At 41.2% G+C, this 19,113-nt stretch overlaps 1 protein-coding gene across 1 annotated transcript in view; it reads right to left on the bottom strand.

The window, feature by feature from the left end:
• Window positions 1-9,465: 9,465 nt before the first annotated feature.
• The window catches only part of ece2a (endothelin converting enzyme 2a), a 98,896-nt gene continuing 89,248 nt past the window's right edge, over window positions 9,466-19,113 (bottom strand). The window contains exon 4 of the mRNA XM_086272065.1: window positions 9,466-10,694. Within this exon, the coding sequence (XP_086128191.1) occupies window positions 10,404-10,694 (291 nt within the window). The 3' untranslated portion in view covers window positions 9,466-10,403. The remainder of the gene's footprint in view (window positions 10,695-19,113) is intronic.

Here is a 19,113-nt window from a genome sequence, read left to right as displayed (position 1 = left end):
TATGTTTGCACACAGTTCAAAAAACTGCATTTTCCTGACACAATATAAAGAAATAAGGGCTAAAGACTTTTGCACAGCACTGTATGTGAATAAAAACAAAAGTCATAATAGGTTCTCTTTAAACTGCAGCATAAGACGTTTCTTTAACATTTCAGTGAACCTGTGAGCTACTGCCCTCTGATGACACACTCATTCAGTTCCATCCAGTCATCATTTTACAACTCTGAAGGTCAGAGGTCACATGACTGCTGGCTGGACTCGCAGATGTAACTCAGGCTGATGTAGAAGGTAGCCTGGGAGTGCAGGCAATGCTAGGGTCACGAGAGACGCCCCACAAACATGCAGAATGAGCACTGTCGATGTTATTGCCGTCAGACCCTCTGTTGTCATCCCTTAAGCACACAAACGCCACTTTCCCCAACATCCTGAGTGGGCATACATTAATATTTCTCCTCCTGTTACATAATTCTGCCACACAAGATACCATACCATTATGCCCTCCCACGAGACGTGCTGTTGAAAGCAGCAGCGTCATTTCCTCTTAGACTACGCTGCTTTTAATGCAGCTACCGCAGCTAGTCTGAAGCCAGTGGCTACACTGTGTGTAAGTGAAAGGAAAAGACTTTATTCATTAGGATAACACTGAACACCCTGAATGCCAGAAAAAACTAATCTGAAAAAAACCCCAGTGATTTAAGCCACTTCAACTAGAGTTAAAAACCAAAAGGGAGTGTCCCTGAAATGCAAGAAAGACCACCTACTTATGCAAGGAAGTTCAGTGTGCACGCAACCACGGTATGTAGCTGCAAAGGTTAAAGTTGACACACACATACCGCTATGACCTACAAGGTGAGGGTCCCATAACTCAGGAGGGGGGGTAGCTGAGCTAGTATTACCATTAGCAAGCTAATCTGCAAGAAAGTTTACAGGCGCTGCTGAGTGTGTAAGCTATTTCTATATTAGGAAAAGCAGAAAAACCAGAAACAACTGCAAAGTCATCATGTGTTTTAAGGCTTTTTAAAGAGTTGTTCTCAATGCGATTAAACTGGTAAATTTGGACCAATGTTATTATCAATTATAATATCATTTTAAAGGAAGTTTTATTTTTGAGTCTTTCCTGGCACTGGCTTTTTGTCTCTTCACTCTGGACCAGAAAGGTCTTTTTCACAGCAGACATCTTGGCCTGTCACAGTACGGAGAACACAGACGATGATGGATGGATGCCACTTAGGGAGGTCCTGCTCATCTGCAGGCTGGTCAACACAGTGGGACACAGTGGAAATGAGCCATCATTGCTAAACATTCCTGCTGTTGTTCCTCTGATGATGTATGATATATGCCTTATGAAGAATCAACAGCAGGCTTGACCGATAAGTATCGCTGTATCTCCAACTTTGATCCACTTTGATCTTGAGAGGGCCTGACCAGTGAAACTGCATGATAACTGTGTAACATTTCAGTATAGTGAGGTCACGGCCATCACCAAAAAATAGTTTGTGATGCTTTGAGTTTTGTGACATCGTTTGTTATCCTGTTGGTAAAAGGCATCAGAAAATGTAGCCATGAAGGGATGAGCATGATCAGCAGCAATATTCAGACAGGCTGTGGCATTTAAAGGATTCCTAGTTGGTACTAAGGGCCCAAACTGTGCCAAGAAAACATCCTCTGCAATATTAAACCTCCACAAGCAGCTTGAAGTTTTGATATAGGGCAGGATGGATCCAGGCTTTTAAATTGTTTACACCAAATTTTGATCCAACCACCTGAGTGTCGTAGCAGAAATCGAGACTCATCAAACCAGGTAATGTTTTTACCTTCTGCTTCCCACTTTTGATGAGCGAGGTGAATTGTAGCCTCAGTTTCCTGTTTGTTGCTTACAGGTGTGACACCCAGTGTGATCTTCTGCTGATGTAAATAATCTACTTCAGAGTTCAGAGATGTTCCAATAAAACTTACCTGGGACACAAGCAGGCAGCAAAGTTGTGTTGTGATTCTGCTTAAACAAAAATGTGGCAGAAAAAATCCAGATATGTTGTGTTAAAGCATGCTGTAGACTGTTTGACTTGCATGATCTCCCACACAACACCCACACACCAAACCATTGAGAGCCAAATGACGCTTCCAGAGAGGACAGGGCGGTGGAAGAGACAGACATGAGAGATTCAGAGAGGCATTGAGTGTGCAGTAGATTAGTGTTGTTGCTGCCCTTGGGCAACAGAGCATAGAGGACAATTAGCAGCAGGAGAGAAAAGTCCGGCTCCATTTTCTTACACACACACACACACACACACACACACACACACACACACACACACACACACACACACACACACACACATATAAATACTCAGCACTCACTTAATCACAGCTTGAGACACCTGGATTTCTCAGGGTGAGAAACAAAAACTTTTCAGAAGGAATATTTTTATGTTTATCTTTAAACCTCTTCTGTGTACGGCCTCTGCCTCACTCTGTGGTTATATAATACTAGCCCAGTCGATTTAAATCTCACTGTCGGGGTCTGTGCTACTGCACATCAGTCATTCCAACTCACAGAGCCGAAAATTAAATTTAAGGATGGAGGAAGTTATTCGTATACGGACGGGAAGCAAACTAAAGTAAGAAAACTGAACCCAAAGGAGAAAGAAGTGGGGAAGATGGCATCATGCTGCAGGGGACAAGAGAGCAGAAAATATAACTCCATGAACAGGGACATACCCAACCTCCACACACACAGAGTGCTGAATCCATCAAATGTTATGTCCCAGAGCTGCAGAGTGGCTGGCTGCTGCCCCCACAGCAGCCTCTGTGGTCAATATCAAACCCGCTGCCATTTAAGAATTACATAAGCACCCTCTTGCTATGCACATTGAACAGGTGCCAGGCCGTACCTGAACTTTGCTGCTCACAGAGCAAGGGCATTACAGCCATTTGTCACCATGGAAACCAGATAGTGGTCAGACAACTATCCAGTGGGGTTTACCCAGATTTTTAAGTGTATGCAAGTATTTGTTGTAATGGGAAAGCCAAAAGTAACAGAAAGCACAAGGGTGGTAATGTTACACCCACTTTAACTTCTAAAAAATGATACCATATGATATATAGATATATAGATATTTGCACACTCACATTTCTCAGATCAAAGAAATGTTAATATTGGACTTAGATAACCCGATTAAATACAAAATGCAGTTTTTAAAGGATGATTTCATTTATTAATAATGTAAAAAGGTTATCCAAACCTACTTTGCTCTGTTGCAAAAAAGCAATTCCCCTGCAAACCTAGTAACTGTTTGTGCCACCCTTGGCTGCAAGAGTTTCAATCAAATGTTTGCAGTGACTGGCTAAAGTCTTCATTGTTCTTTGGAGAATTGCTTAATTCAGCCAAATTGGAGGGTTTTCAAGCATAAACAGACAGTTTAAGGTCACGCCAAAGTATCTCACTCTTATTTAACTCCGCGTTTTTGAGTCATTCAGAGCTTGCTGTTGTGTTTCCTGGCATAACCCAAGTGAGCTTGACCTTTATGAACTGGTTGCCAGACATTTTCCTTCAGGATTTTCTGGAAGAGAGCAGAATTCATGGCTGGAGTCCTGCTGAAGCAGCAAAGCAGCCCCAGAGCATCACACTGCCACCACCATGCTTGGCTGTTGGTATGATGTTTTATGAAATGCTGCATTGGTTGCACAGATGTAACACGATGTAAACCTTCCAAAAACTTTTAAAAAATCAGTCCACAGAGTGTCGATGGTGGAAGTGCACGCAACCACGGCTTTTTATCACTCCTGGGACTGTTAAAGTTACAGTGTGTTAAATCTCACCACCAGTAGACTGGAGACTGCTGAATTCTACTTTCTTGCCTTTCCCAATTCAATTAGATAATCCTAGTTATGGTGGCTGTTAAAGATATCCTGAAGTTTTCTGTTGGCAAGCACTGAGGTTTTTACCGCCATTAGCTGCTAGCCTCTGTTAGCTGCAGTTAGCCTCTGTTAGCTACAGTTAGCCAGCTTTAGTGAAAAGGTCTTTGAAGTGGTTTGAACATTGTTGGCCTCAGACACTTGGAATGGAATCCAACTGTTATCAAAGACAAAGTGTGATTTTTAGGACACTTGAGCCTAACGTTAGCTGCTACAATGTTAGCTTATAACCAGCTATTATTTAGCCGGCTTTGTCATCAGCTGTTCAGAAACAGAAGGGTCGTATGTCTAATCTGCTAACAATAAGTGTTTGTGCACCTATTTGTGAGTTACAGCCCTGACGTCAGTTCAGAAAATAAGGCTTATGTTAAGAAGGAAGAGGATGACATGTAGACACTTGTGCTGACTCTTTCCTTTGTATTCTCACTTCTTTTGTGAGGTGGACCCTTTTCAGATGATAAAATGTAGTTATGATGATGCATATCTTGATTCTGAATGTGCAGACATGACTTAAAATTGACCTCAACTGGGTATACTCATGGGCAAGCAACTTGGTACTAGCAAATTGTTGTCAAGCCAATAAAAGTTTAAGAGTTTGGTTTCAAAGTGAGATTCAGCCCTCTTACATTTCAAAACACCATGAAGGAAAAGTCTGGTGGTCTGAATGGGACTTTGGTTACTACCCCCATCATTTATACTTTCTATGCCAAACAGGGTACCATCAATCCTGCATAAGACCTCTATAGTCATCAATAACTCCCAGTTCTCCCTGTTGTTCAAAAGTTAATAAAAACCAATATTTCTGTGCAGTGCAACAAAAGCTTAAAATAAAATTCAACTATTGCTTTTTTTCATATTACGATAAAGCTTACACAGTGCACGTAGTGCTTTTCTATCACCCACACCTTGTTTTAGTGGTTTTTTTAATACTTGCGTGATATTTTTTAATTCTTCTGATTTTTCTTATAGTTTGCTCTTCCTTTACAAATTTTGCTGCTCTGCTACCAGTAGACCTGTCCATGTTTCTGACTCGTCTTAAGCTGCTAACATGAATTCTTTTATATCCTGGATATGTTGAACTTGCTGTGTTGTACAGGTTAGCCCACAAGTGGGAAAACAGGATAGACTCGGAAAAGGAAAAATACCAGGGAAACAAGGCAGAGGAGAAACCAATGAGGCGAAGGAAGACAACAAGGAAGGCAACAAGTAAATGCAAAAGAGCTGAACATGCATAAAGAAAGTGACAAACAAAACAAGGCAGAGACACAAACAGCAATGACAGGAGACCCCATCTAAGAAACCTGAGGGGAAAAGAACAACCAAAAAGAAGACAAGTTTCGAAAGGAAAAATCAAAACCATGGCACAAATTTTTTATGTTATTTATTTTGTTAAGAGTGATTACATTCAAGGAAACAACACTTGAAACAATCATGAATCAGTTAATTCATCAACAAGCGGGGGAACTCTTTCCTCGGGAATGACAAGATGAAAAGCTCCAGAGAAGCTGTGAAGCAAAGCTTGAGGTGAGGCTGTTTTGTAACCTCAAACTCAGAAACCAAAGCTACGGTTTATTAAAAACAACAACAATAATAATAAACTGGTGATACTCAACAACAACAAAAAACAGATTGAACACAAAGGCATAGAAAAAAAAATCACACACCTCTTTTTTCCTCCACGTTTTAAAAATAGGCAGTAATTAGATCTCAGTGGAGAATTAAAAATAAATGATTTCTACTTTATTAATGTGGTCCCCCCCTCCAGTCACCAGCCTTCCTGTCTGTCTGCACGCCTGGTGCTCTCGCTCCCCTCTCTCTCCTGTCTATATTTAAGCAGCAGAGATCATAGGACCTGCACTTCATCTCATGTATCCTCAACAAATCGCACGCAGGGCAAGCTATTACTTGTATGTACATTTGTATGTGCACAAAGGTGTGTCAAATATGCATATCTCCATTAGCAGCGATTGTCTGGAATCTAAAGCAGACACGGGGCTCATGCAAACAACCCCAACAGAAAGGGGAGACTGTGACTGACATATTGATAGACTCTAATAGTTACTTTACATGCAGGCTGTTGCTGCTGTTGGTATGCACTACGTCTAGACATGCCAGCTTGTCTTGCAATCTGCATAACATTGGCAGACTAGTACTGCACTCCAGAATGCAGAGATCGCTGAACTATCCTGATATATTGTCGAGACAGGCATGACACTGGGATGTGAAATTGGTTTATAAATGATAAAAGTTTCAATTACGAACTGAAGAAGAGCCGAAGCTGGTGTAGTAGCAGCACAGACGGAACATATTAACACAGAAAGAAGTCGCACCATGAGTCACAGTTAACCTATGAACAAATCCTTCTTGATGATGTCATAATTACACTAATTGACGCAGCAATAAACATGTTAAAAATGAACAAAAGTCCGCCTCAGAGGCAGGACGGTTACTTGGTTTCCTGTGGAAGCGCATTCTCCACATTCAAATAGGAAGTCTTATCTTACATAATTCGAGTGTGTCTTCTGTATCTCATAATGACAGGAAAGCCAGCTCTGTTACAAGTATAACAATTTTCTCGTAATTACAAGTTCCTGATGTTGTAATTATGAGAAAAGGTGAAGGTGGTTATCAATCATCGCTGTTCACTGAGAGACATTTGTTTCTATTATTTTCTTTCTATATGGTCTAAGACAGTGAGAGACATTCAGTGAGTCTACCTGTTTGCACAGCAGTTATGAATGAATATGAATGAATATTCTTTATTGTCATTGTCACAGGTACAATGAAATTGAAAGATGTCTCTGGTCAGTGCAACATCACAAAAGATAAATACTTAAAAACTATAATTAAATACTTAAAAACTATAATGATAGGATATAAAAGATAGAAATACATATAAAATACAGTATTCTCATACCGTAGATACACCCAAGCAATCCAGGCCTAAGGCCCCATACAGACACTCAACATACGACCTAGTTGATATATCACTCAAACAATCAATCACTCAATCAATTTGTTAGCGCATCCAACAAAACATGTCTGAAAGCATTCCAACATCAAGGGCACAAATGACAACAGGGGCAATGAAAGTCATCTACTTTTAGTAGCATTGAGACATGATATTGCAATTGGGTAGAAACTGTGTTTGAGTCTGTTAGTCCTTGTGTATGTTGTTCTATACCGTTTACCTGAAGGCAGCAGTTCGAACATGGAGTGTCCAGGGTGTGAGGTGTCCTTTATGATGTTATGGGCTCTTTTGAGGCAGCGGGAACTGTGTAGGTCTTTCAGTTTGAGGAGAGGGCAGCCATTAAGTCATCACTGGATCATATTATCTATATTTTTTACACATTTTTAATCAAATTTTATCACCTAAAGGACAATAAAACTGTCTTTGCGTTTCCTCTGCGTCCAACTGTCTTGTCTCTCTCTCATAATGTCCAAATCTTTGGAATAAAGGCAAACTTACTCTTGATAGAAATCACACTTAATGGTGCAAAAGTGAGAGCTCCAAATCATTCGTGTCCTAGCTTTAATCTGCCCGAATCTGGGAAATCACAAGATTTTCCCACTCTTTTCTTGTATGTACGAGAAGGCAAGTTTGAACTCATAAAGAAATTAGGCCAAGTTTTTTTTGCCTCTTTGGGGAATGTGATGCATTTTTGAAATATCAGACAACTCAATACTCTTCTGGGATTTTCCCACATAGGGGAGGATGATCCGGGAAAGAGAAAGTTTCCAGTAAGCGGCAGTTCTGTGGGTCAAAATGCCTCGTTGATGCAAGAGGTCAGAGAAGAATAGCCAGACTGCTTCAAGCTGACAGGAACAACAACTCAAAGAAGCACTCATTACAACCAAGGTATGCAGAAGAGCATCTCTGAAGCACATGGGCTATAGCAGCAGAAGACCACACTGGGTGCCAGTTGTTCAAAAAGTCTTAATATAACTAGAAAATAAGAGACTGGAAAACTTTGCCTGGTTTGATGAGCCTCGATTTCGACTGTGAGATTTGAATGGTGGGGTCAGAATTTGGTGTAAACATCATGAAAGCATGAATCCATCCTGCCTTCCGTTAACAGTTCAGGGTGGTGATGGTGCTGCTGTGGCCTCCACAGTCATCAGATCTCAATCCAACAGAGCAACTCTGAGATGGGATTTGACGAATGTTTCCAGCACCTTGTTGAATCTGAGCCGTGAAGAATTGAGACAACAGATCAGTTAGCCATTTTTTTTCTTTGCAAATGAGAAATTTATTAAGAGTAACATTTGTTAATCATGTTTTCAAAACGACAAAAGGCACAAGTTTGTCTATTAAACTATTAAACTATTAAACAATACTTGAAATGTGCAATTCACTTGTATTTTTATTTTTATTCCTATTTTTATTCCTATTTATTCTATTTATCCCCTTCGTATATTTTATTTATATTGTCTCTGTATTTATATATATGTGTGTGTGTGTGTGTGTGTGTGTGTGTGTGTGTGTGTGTGTGTGTGTGTGTGTATATATATATATATATATATATATATATATATATATATATATATACATGGATGACATCAAGCTGTATGCCAAGAGTGAACGAGACATCGATTCACTGATCCACACTACCAGGCTATACAGCAATGACATTGGAATGTCGTTCGGACTGGAGAAGTGTAGTCGGATGGTAACAAAGAGAGGGAAGGTAGTCAGAACTGAGGGGATTGAACTACCAGAAGGCAACATTGCAGACATAGAGGACAGTTACAAGTACTTGGGGATCCCACAGGCGAATGGGAACCATGAAGAGGCCGCTAGAAAAGCTGCAACCACCAAGTACCTGCAGAGGGTCAGGCAAGTCCTGAGGAGTCAGCTGAATGGTAAGAACAAGATCCGGGCCATCAACACATACGCCCTGCCCGTGATCAGGTACCCTGCTGGGGTAATAGGCTGGCCAAAGGAGGAGATAGAAGCCACTGACATAAAGACAAGAAAGCTCCTTACCATGCATGGAGGGTTTCACCCCAAATCCAGCACCCTGAGGCTGTACGCTAAGCGGAAGGAAGGGGGCCGGGGACTGGTGAGTGTCAGCACCACAGTCCAGGATGAGACAAGGAACATCCAAGAATACATTGGGAAGATGGCCCCAACTGACCGAGTGCTCAGTGAATACCTCAGGCAGCAGAAACCCAAGAAAGAGGAGGGAGACGAGGAACCATCATGGAAGGACAGGCCCCTGCACGGTATGTACCACCGGCAGATAGAGGAGGTGGCTGATATCCAGAAATCCTACCAGTGGCTGGACAAAGCTGGACTGAAAGACAGCACAGAGGCACTAATCATGGCAGCACAAGAACAAGCTCTGAGCACAAGATCCATAGAGGCTGGGGTCTATCACACCAGGCAAGACCCCAGGTGCAGGCTGTGTAAAGATGCCCCAGAGACAATCCAGCACATAACAGCAGGGTGCAAGATGCTAGCAGGCAAGGCATACATGGAACGCCATAACCAAGTGGCCGGCATAGTGTACAGGAACATCTGTGCCGAGTATAACCTGGAAGTCCCGAGGTCAAAATGGGAGATGCCCCCAAGGGTGGTGGAGAATGACCGAGCTAAGATCCTGTGGGACTTCCAGATACAGACGGACAAAATGGTGGTGGCTAACCAACCGGACATAGTGGTGGTAGACAAACAGAAGCAGACGGCCGTAGTGATCGATGTAGCGGTTCCGAATGACAGCAATATCAGGAAGAAGGAACACGAGAAGCTGGAGAAATACCAAGGACTCAGAGAAGAGCTCGAGAGGATGTGGAGGGTGAAGGTAACGGTGGTCCCCGTGGTAATCGGAGCACTAGGTGCGGTGACTCCCAAGCTAGGCGAGTGGCTCCAGCAGATCCCGGGAACAACATCGGAGATCTCTGTCCAGAAGAGCGCAGTCCTGGGAACAGCTAAGATACTGCGCAGGACCCTCAAGCTCCCAGGCCTCTGGTAGAGGACCCGAGCTTGAAGGATAAACCGCCCGCAGGGGCGTGCTGGGTGTTTTTTTTTTTTTTATAATATTCTGTAACTCTGTAACTTCTGTCGGTGCTGTGCTTTTTTGGAAATCGAATTTCCCAGAGGAACCCACCCGAGGGATTAATAAAGTTCTATCTAATCTAATCTAATCTAATCTATTGTGAATACATCTGGTCAGACGCAGGATTTTGTCTCAAACTTTTAGATAAAATATGGATTTCAATTACCATTTATACAGCAGTTCTCTTATCTTTACAACATCTTAATTACATTTGCAGAACATTTATCCAAATATATATCGGTATCTTGATAAAATTTGACTTTAAAACTAATATCTAGTACATCAAACAGTATAAAATAGTTACTCCTTACAAATTCTTAATAAATACATAAAAACAGTAAGGCCAGAAATTTGGTTAACAGTTTCCCGTTGCAAAAAATCACAATATAAAGATTACTTATAAAGGCAATCCTACATATCAGAGTCACCCTACAGGTCAATATTAGCCAGGAAGTCTTCCTTATCATCATTTGTTATTGTAGTAATCCTGGTTGGTGGAGATTCTGTATCCCGCAGCAGCTTTTTCTCCAGAGCTGCATCTTCTGGGCTGAGCTTCTCCCCTTTGGTCATGACATACACAAAATATTCAAAGCCTTCTCCATAACTTTGATGTTTGATGGACCATTTATATTCCGTACGGGCATAGAGCCGTTTCCTGAAAAAAGGCTGGGCGAAGGTAACGGAGACAAACCGACCTCCAGGCTTCAGGCAGCGGCTGATCTAAGAAGGCAAAGAAAAAGCAGGAGAACCTTATTGGGACAAACAAGCACATCCTACATTACCACCAAGACACACATCATAATCATAATTTTCAACACGGTCACTACCACCTGACTTATAAGTATTTGATGATGCTGGGCAATGAATCTTCATGATTTATGTAAATAGAAAAACTTGGAATTATTTTATGGGATTATTTAGTTTTTAGCCAAGAGGCAGGTGCAATGGGAAGGCAGGGACAGGACAGTGATATGCAACAAAGATAATGATAATATTTAAAGTGGACGTTTCAATTATCTGGTACATGCTTTAAACCTTTAGGCAAAGGCAAAGGAACAGCTTCCAAGGATTCAATCATAGTCCTCACAGGAAGTCAGCTGCTTTGGGCTCAGCGTGGCATAATGTGGACCGATATCTAGTTAGTTGGTTGATAAGACAAGGTACTCTGCAGCAGGAACGCTATTGAGGAGAACGCTTTAAGAGCACTGCTTTAGGCTGCACTAAGTGTACTAGACCTTTGATGGTGTCTTGAGTGCATTCTAGTGAAATATTCCTGTGAATTTAAAAAATAACTTTCTCAAAGATTCATGTCTCTGTGATTTAAAGAAAAACTATTGGATGGATCAGCCAATCAGGTTGCTTTAATGCGCACAAGGTGTTTTACTCTGTAAGCCTCTCAGCGACTTGGTGGTTGCATAATGCCCATCTCTGCGTAGGCTTGCTAAGACAATTACATGCATTTTCTGCAAAGCTAGACTTTCTAAACAAACCCTCGTTTTTTGTTTAGAAAGTATGCATCTGACTGAGTGATCATCATTACTATGATGGGTACAATGTTATTATAAAAGAAGGCTGGAGCTTGGAAAATAAAACCTGAGATAATCTTTTTTTTTTTCTCAAAGTAACGGTGTGGGAGAAGCAATCTTCTAAAGTGAATTCAAATCTGAGTCATAACATCTCTCTGTGGCTGCTGCTTCTTTGTTATACACCTTGAATTTTAATTACACTGACAGGCACAAAAGAAAAAAAGAAGTGTCTCGGTAAAGTTTGTCAACCACACGCTGCTAGAGATTTTCCAAGTCTTTTCGACTCTACTGGGCTGATGTGAGTCTTGGGAGTCCAAAACCTCCCATATGTGTTTGGCTAGGTTAACGATCAGTGACTGTGAAGTTCAAAGTGCACGATTTACATCATTTTCATCCTCATCAAACCACCTCAACCCCTGTGGGTGGAGGATAGTGTCATTTAGACAGAGGCCACTGTGATCAGGACAGAAGTGTTGCATCGCAGGATAAAAGTGACCATTCAGAACAACTTTGTATTGATGTGCAGTGACCATTACCTCTGAAGGGACACTATAGAGCCAGCTGATCACACTGTAGGAGTGAAAGGTTAAGCTTTTCCCCTAACATGTCACCCATCTGTTACATCTGTCAAATACCAAATTATCTCAAACTGACAGAGCAGACTTTAAGCACTGAGCTTCTCAGTCTACAGTGGCTGCAGCTTAGTCACGCGGTCTGATAACACAGTGTGACAGGATGAAAACTTAGAGGGTCCCTGCATATGAATAATTGCTACTTTGATTCTCTCACCATACCACCGTGTTTATCCTTTGCGAGGGATACACGTGTGCATCAGGACACGGCAAGTTTCACAAGAGGCAGAGCTCAGGCAAGCAGGAGTATAAAGACACACACGCACATTTAGTTAGACATTAGCAGAGAGTTTCTCCAGAGACATAAGTGTGTGTGGGAGTAAAGAGACACAACTCGCAGAACTCTGTGTAGACACAAACTGAGCTTTTTTTCTGTGTTCCATAAATCAAACATGTCAACAGGGTGAATAACAGATTGCAGGAGAAATATTACAAGTCTGCAGCAGCTTTCTTAAATCTATTATCTGATATGACATCAGAAGATAGTTCAGTAATTTGTCTCTTAAACTCAAAACAACACTGTTACTGATGATTCAGCCGGGGGTGGGGGGGTGCTCTGGAAAATGTGAAGGAGGGGATATTTTCATGACCTTTAAAGCTTTTTCTATTGATAAAGAACCCCCCTCAATTAAGTAAGAAACAATTAAGTGACAGAAAGTTCCTATTTTTCACTATTTGCTGTTTTTACAGGGGATTTGCATAAAAAGTTTAATTAAATAAATTGTATATTTTATAATGATGGGACAGTCTGACAGTCTGTAATTTTACACAATATCACGCGTCGCTGGTTCAGGACACTTAAGGTTAAAGTAGTCTGAATGTGGCCCACAATGTAAAATGAGGTTGACATCCCTGGTGTGAAGTGTGATTGAATACTGTCAGTGTTTACAGATCTAGCTGTGAGACTTCGTGTTAATGGTACATGTGCATGTGTGCGTCAACTGTGTTCTCCTATAAGCCCAAGAAAGATTGCTCCAAAACAGGCCTGGGCATCCCCAGAAATATGCGGCCCATTGGAGAAAAAAAGCTTTGGACCTAACCTGTTGGTCCCGATTTTTAATTTGACCTAAAAATGATCTGAGTTTGTCCTAAATTCATTTTGAGAATGAAAACAACTATTAGATAAACAGGTTATGATATCTGCCTGAACACACAGACATCTACTGAAAAGACAATGCAGAGAGAAGCTACTTCGTGGTCTTTCTGGGTGGCTTCTTGCCCGGGTCCTGAGGGCAGAGAAGCTGGTGTTGAGCTCACGTGTGACTGTCATGCAAGCTGGGATGGAGTGGCTGAGGTCTGTACAGTACTGTGACAGAGTGTGGAGCCAATCCTCATATACTGCTGGGGTCTTTTGAGAGTTGCTCTCAGAGGAGCACGTGTATCCTGCTCTTTTCACATGATTCATCTCCACCAGCATGCAGCCTATATATGAATTATTCACTTTTCACTGTGACGCAGAGGAAAAATGAGAGGAAGAGTGGAGGGGATGTTGGATATGGGATAAAATATGTCATGTAAGGCAAAGAAACAAGAAAGTGAAGAAGATGTTCCAGATGAGGGACACAAGATAAACGTATTTAAAACTGAAACCTTTTTATGTTCAGATTTACAACATTTTGGGTAAAAGCAACTGCACTAGTTGTCTTCCTGACAAAGCTAAACTAAGCTAGGCTGAAATAACTGTCAGCCAGTCGGGAAGCGCAGGATCCAGACTTCAGTGTTTCTCAAAGCTGAGTTAACTGAAGCAAGAAATAAAAAATGAAAACAAGATGGCAAACACACCACTGCTTCCTTCCCCCCATCTACACAGTAGGAATGGTGAACATGTTAGCTCACAGCTGTTTCCACTTAGGACACAAACATGACTGGTTTCAATCATGTTTCTCTTCAAAACATTTATCAAGAACACAAATGGTCCCAGTAAATGTTTTACCGTGTTCTTATAGTTTGACATGAAATGAATTTGGATGAATGTTTGACTTGATGTTATTATCTATCTGGGCTCTTTGAAGACATCTCCTGTTGGTGGGGCTTCACTGGCTTCACCCTTAGGTGGAAGCTTGCTATTAGTAGAACACACCGCATGGAAGGCCCTTTTTGGTGAAATATTAATAGAAAATATTTAGTTGATTCATGGACTCTATTTTATTCCCTGATGTGGGCCTGTGTGCCAAACTGCGTTGGAGTTTTTACATAACCTTGTTGTGAAAATAAAGACATTTTAATTTTATTTTGAAAAGAGTATCTTGGAGTTTTTGATATTCAAGCCTATATATATCCCTTCCAAAGAGCACCTCAAATATGCTATGCTGCCAAAAGTATTTGCTCGTTTGCCTTCGCACACTTATGAACCTGAGTGATATCCCATTTTAATCCATGTGGCTTATTATGATATAAACAAGGTTTATGAGTGTTTATGGGAATTTCTGACCATCCTTCCTGAAGGGCATTTGTGATGTCAGACTGATGTTGGACGAGAAGGCTTGGCTCACAGTCTCCGCTCTAATTCATCCCAAAGCTGTTCTTTCAGGTTTAGGTCAGGACTCTGTGCAGGCCAGTCAAGTTCTTCCACTCCAAACTCGCTCATCCATGTCTTTTGGGACATTGCTTTGTGGACTGGTGTACAGAGATGTTGGAACAGGAAGGGGCCATTACCAAACTGTTCCCACAAAGTTAAGAGTGTGAAATAGTCCAAAGTGTCTTGGTATGCTGAAGTATTAAGAGTTCCTTTTACTAGAACTAAGGGACCGAGCCCAACTCCTGCAAAACAACCCCACACCATAATCTCCCCTCCACCAAACTTTACTCCTGTCACAATGCAGTCACACAAGTACCGTTGCAGTTGCTCGACCATGGAAACCCCTTCCATGAAGCTCGTTATGAACTGTTCTTGAGCTAATCTGGAGTCCGCACGGAGTTTGGACGTCTGCAGAAAGTTGATGACACCTGCGCACCGTGAGCCTCAGCATCCACTGACCCTGCTCTGTGATTTCATGTGGCCTTCCAATTCATGGTTGAGATGCTGTCATTCCTCTTTGTTACATTACCACTAACATTTGACTGTGGAATAATTAGTAGCAAGAAATTTTCATAACTGGAATTCACTGAGCTCCTGAGAGAGCGACCCATTCATTCACAAATGTTTGTGAAAGCAATCTGCATGCCTAGGTGCTTGATTTTACAGACCTGTGTCCATAGGCGTGATTGGAACCCTGAAATCAATGGTTTGAATGGGTGAGTGAATACTTTTGGTAATATATTGTAGAAATGGGTAGAATCCATGGAGTACAACTTATCAAAAACAATTGACATTTATTGAAGCAACTTGTGATTTTTGCCACCTCCACCTCTCGAGCTTTTGCTGCTCTTTCAAACAGAACTACCCGCACTGACCTAGCTGATGCTTGGAAGTAACTGTTGCCAAAGGAAACTTCCTGTGTATCATATAAATGTTCCTTTAATACTGTACAGTTTTCTCAGAAAGTCCCTTGGCTGTCACATTTAACTTTACGCCAAAGTGCGACTCGCATTTCACTGAACTGCAGTGCGAGTTAACATCCTCCTGACTTCATCACTTCAGACATTATTCATGACATTGAGATGTATGGCTGCACTCTGTGCCTTTGGAGTGTAACTCCAGAATCTTATGTCACAGGTGACTGATGTCACTGCAGCCCAAGAAGACACTGAACTACAGCAAACGAGTCAGCTATAACTACTGTAATACCCACTGTTTGACAGTGAGGCTGGCAGTTAGAGGATGGCAATAAATTATCTGATGTTTCAGGTCATTTTACACAATGTAATACATTAGTCATACATCAAATTACCCTTTGTGTTTACAAGATACATTACTAACCCAGATTCTCACACTCAGCATGGGCCTGTATGAATGCATACACTGAAAATCCTCATGAGGAGGAGGATGATGCTCTGAGTGAATTGAGTCATATTTATATAAAGTCTATATGTAAATCAGCTCGTGCATGGCAGCAGCTCTGACATGATGTTAATCACACACACAAAAACAGAATCTCATTTCTTCAGGACAAGTGGAGAAAAAAGCAACAAACACAAGGAGTCACATATTGGAATTAACAGATGGATAAACTGGGATTTATATGACAATGCAGTCAGAAAAACACGGAGGCTCTTTTCAGTCCGTCCACTCTTTGTCAAACATCTGTAAGCTGATCCCAAGTAGGACACAGGGTTCCTCCAAGAGGACAGGGGAAACCACTGTGGTAGTATTCATTTTCACACACTACTGAAGTGCTGCCCCAAAATACACAAACACACCTGAAAACACAGCTGAGATACACAAACACACAATGACACGCATGGACCCACACACACCTACCCCCCCACACACACCAACAGGTCATAGCCTGTTCTGAATTATTTAGCGTGGCAGTTGAAGCTTGTGTCCAAGTCACCTGACATGTCTTGAATGTATAAAGAGGAAATATGAGATCCGGAGTTAAGTTTCCCATGAGATTTCCCAGGTACTCCCACTGACACCTTTGGGTAATTTATCTCTTTGTTATCATTCCCTAGAGGGAGTTCATAGAGAAGAAAATGGAGCACAGCGTCAGTTCACGCAGGCCATGAAGTTAAACTTCACCACAATCCTGGCATATCAGTTGATCCCAATGCAGCTGAAGGCTCAGCTGATACTTTCCATGCATCTAATTTATAAATCTAGGAAGAAAACAATGTTTAGGCTGCTTAAGTCCACTCACATCTGGTCATCTGTAAGCTGCTGAGTAACCCACCTGCACCCCTGCTCAACCTGACTTAAACCAGCTTTTAACTGATTCCTTGTTCTTGCTCTTCCCGCTGCAAGCTTTCCACGTATTGGCATTGAAGCGTGGAGCGGTATCAGGACAGAGCCACAGTGCCAAATATAAATAAGAGCAGATGGAAATAATCTTCTTTTGGCTATGGCAGTCCTGATGGAAGTTTTGAGCTAAAATGCATTTCATTGTCTCCAGTGTCTTTGCAGCTTTGTCTAAAATGGGATTAACCTAAATTTTATATTTAAGGAGCTCTTTTCCATATTCACATAGTTTATTGTGCTAATCTAAAATTAGCATCCCTGCAACATTCATACACAATTTGTTAGCTATTACCTGCTTACATTTCTGGCAACACCATTAAGATCAATTTTGCACAGTTTACTGTGGCCAGGTAGTCTTGTTAAGCTTACTGATGAACCAAACTGACCCTATAAGTACAATGAACTTCAAAAAGGACTTCTATTAACATTAGGCCTCTCTCTTCTGATTCCCTGTTAGTAAATGATTTAATAATTGATTAACATGTTGATTTATTCTGCTATACAGAAACTGTACAGGATGAATATGTTAGTTTAAGTGAATTGCCACCTCAAAGTCATACTAATAGCCCATTTCCACTAGTACCAACTCGGCTCGACGGCCGTTTTCCATCACAATCAAGTACCACCTAATGTGCGTAAGGTCGTTATAGCCACGACCGTACGTTTAGCAGCCAAAAGTCCCGTGACATCATTTGTATGCAACACAAACGCCACAACAAAGAACCACAATGAGACAATGGTACACCGGCTGCTTGGTTCATGGCTTTTTTGTCATATTCAGGGACCACATTGTTGTTTTTTGTATAGTGATTTCCCTTGTTGCCGGGTTTCAAAAATGGCAGTTTTGATTTTGGCGAAGGAGATGCTCTCATGACTCATTGAGCAACGCCACTGAGTAGCCAGTTGGTGGTATGCAGTCCGTTTACATCACATTTTCGGATCGCCTCAGACAACTTGGGATCCCAGCTGAATAGGTATTAAAAAAGTACTTGGTACCAGGTACTACCATCTAAAACCCTAAAAACCAAGTAGAGCCTTGCCGAGCCGACCCGAGTAGGTACAAGTGGAAAAGGGCTATAAACTGTCAGAATCCTCAAAGCACAGGTCGAGGGGTAGGAGTGACTGCAATCTTTCACCCTAGCCTATTAGTCAACCAAAGACCCATTTGGTTCTTTATTTGAAAAGCTCTATTCTAATATGTAAAGGCCTGGATGAAATCTAATTTACTACGTCTAAATTAAAATAAAACTGAGGTCTTTACTTGGTCCTAAAAATCTTACAAACATGGTAACTTAACAATTTTATTAGGTACTTACTTTGGGGTTTCCCATGATGCAATGAGCATTTCTTCTTCACTCGGGTCTTTTACCTGTCTGTCTGGTTATGCATAACTACTGTATTTAATCATTAGTAAATATTAAATTCATCCTCTTTCTCTCATAGTGTGTCTTTTATCTTGTCTCTCTATGCTCTCTTCTCTTCCCCTTCACTCCAACCAGTAGCAGCAGATGGCTGCCTGTCCCTGAGTCTGGTTCTACTGGAGACTGTTTTCCTGTTAAAATTGAGTTTTTCCTACCAAGTGCTTGCTCACAGGTGGTTGTGTAATTGTTGTTGTTTCTTTAAATTTTGTAGGGTTTTTACCTTCCAATATAAAGCTGTTGTTGTGAATTGGTGCTATTTAATAATAACTGAAATTAAATGACATGCAGCCAAACTAACATCTAAGATTTGAGAATAAAATGCAGGTTTTGTTTTAGTCAATTAAAAAATGTCAAGAGCCAGTGAGAGAGTTCTGGAAACTTAAATATTTTAAGGGGACTGAATCTAAAATGTGGTCATATTTTAGATTTTATAAGTGTGGAAGAAGGTTTGATTGAACATGGCATCTCTAATAAAACTGCCTTATGACCACGACATCACTGAGGGCTTTAGAGCAGGAAAAATATAATTCTGTGTTACCTGTCTGCTAAAATCTCAACAGATTGTCAAGCCGCCATGTAAGCTGTATCTGCAGACAGTAGTTAAGTTTCTTCCCCCAAATAAAATATCTTGTTCAAAAATTGTCAGTCAGAGTGGTTGAAACAGAAAGAAACACTGCAGACTGCTAAAGTTCCCTCTGTACGTCAACATTTTGGCTGATT

Source organism: Aulonocara sp. 'chitande type north' Nkhata Bay, linkage group LG18 (assembly GCF_057382095.1).
Source record: "Aulonocara sp. 'chitande type north' Nkhata Bay isolate Kocher_YH1m ecotype deep benthic linkage group LG18, A_spYH_male_GT1.1, whole genome shotgun sequence".
In the NCBI taxonomy this organism is placed as follows: domain Eukaryota; kingdom Metazoa; phylum Chordata; class Actinopteri; order Cichliformes; family Cichlidae; genus Aulonocara; species Aulonocara sp. 'chitande type north' Nkhata Bay.
This window is presented reverse-complemented; position numbering and strand designations above follow the sequence as displayed.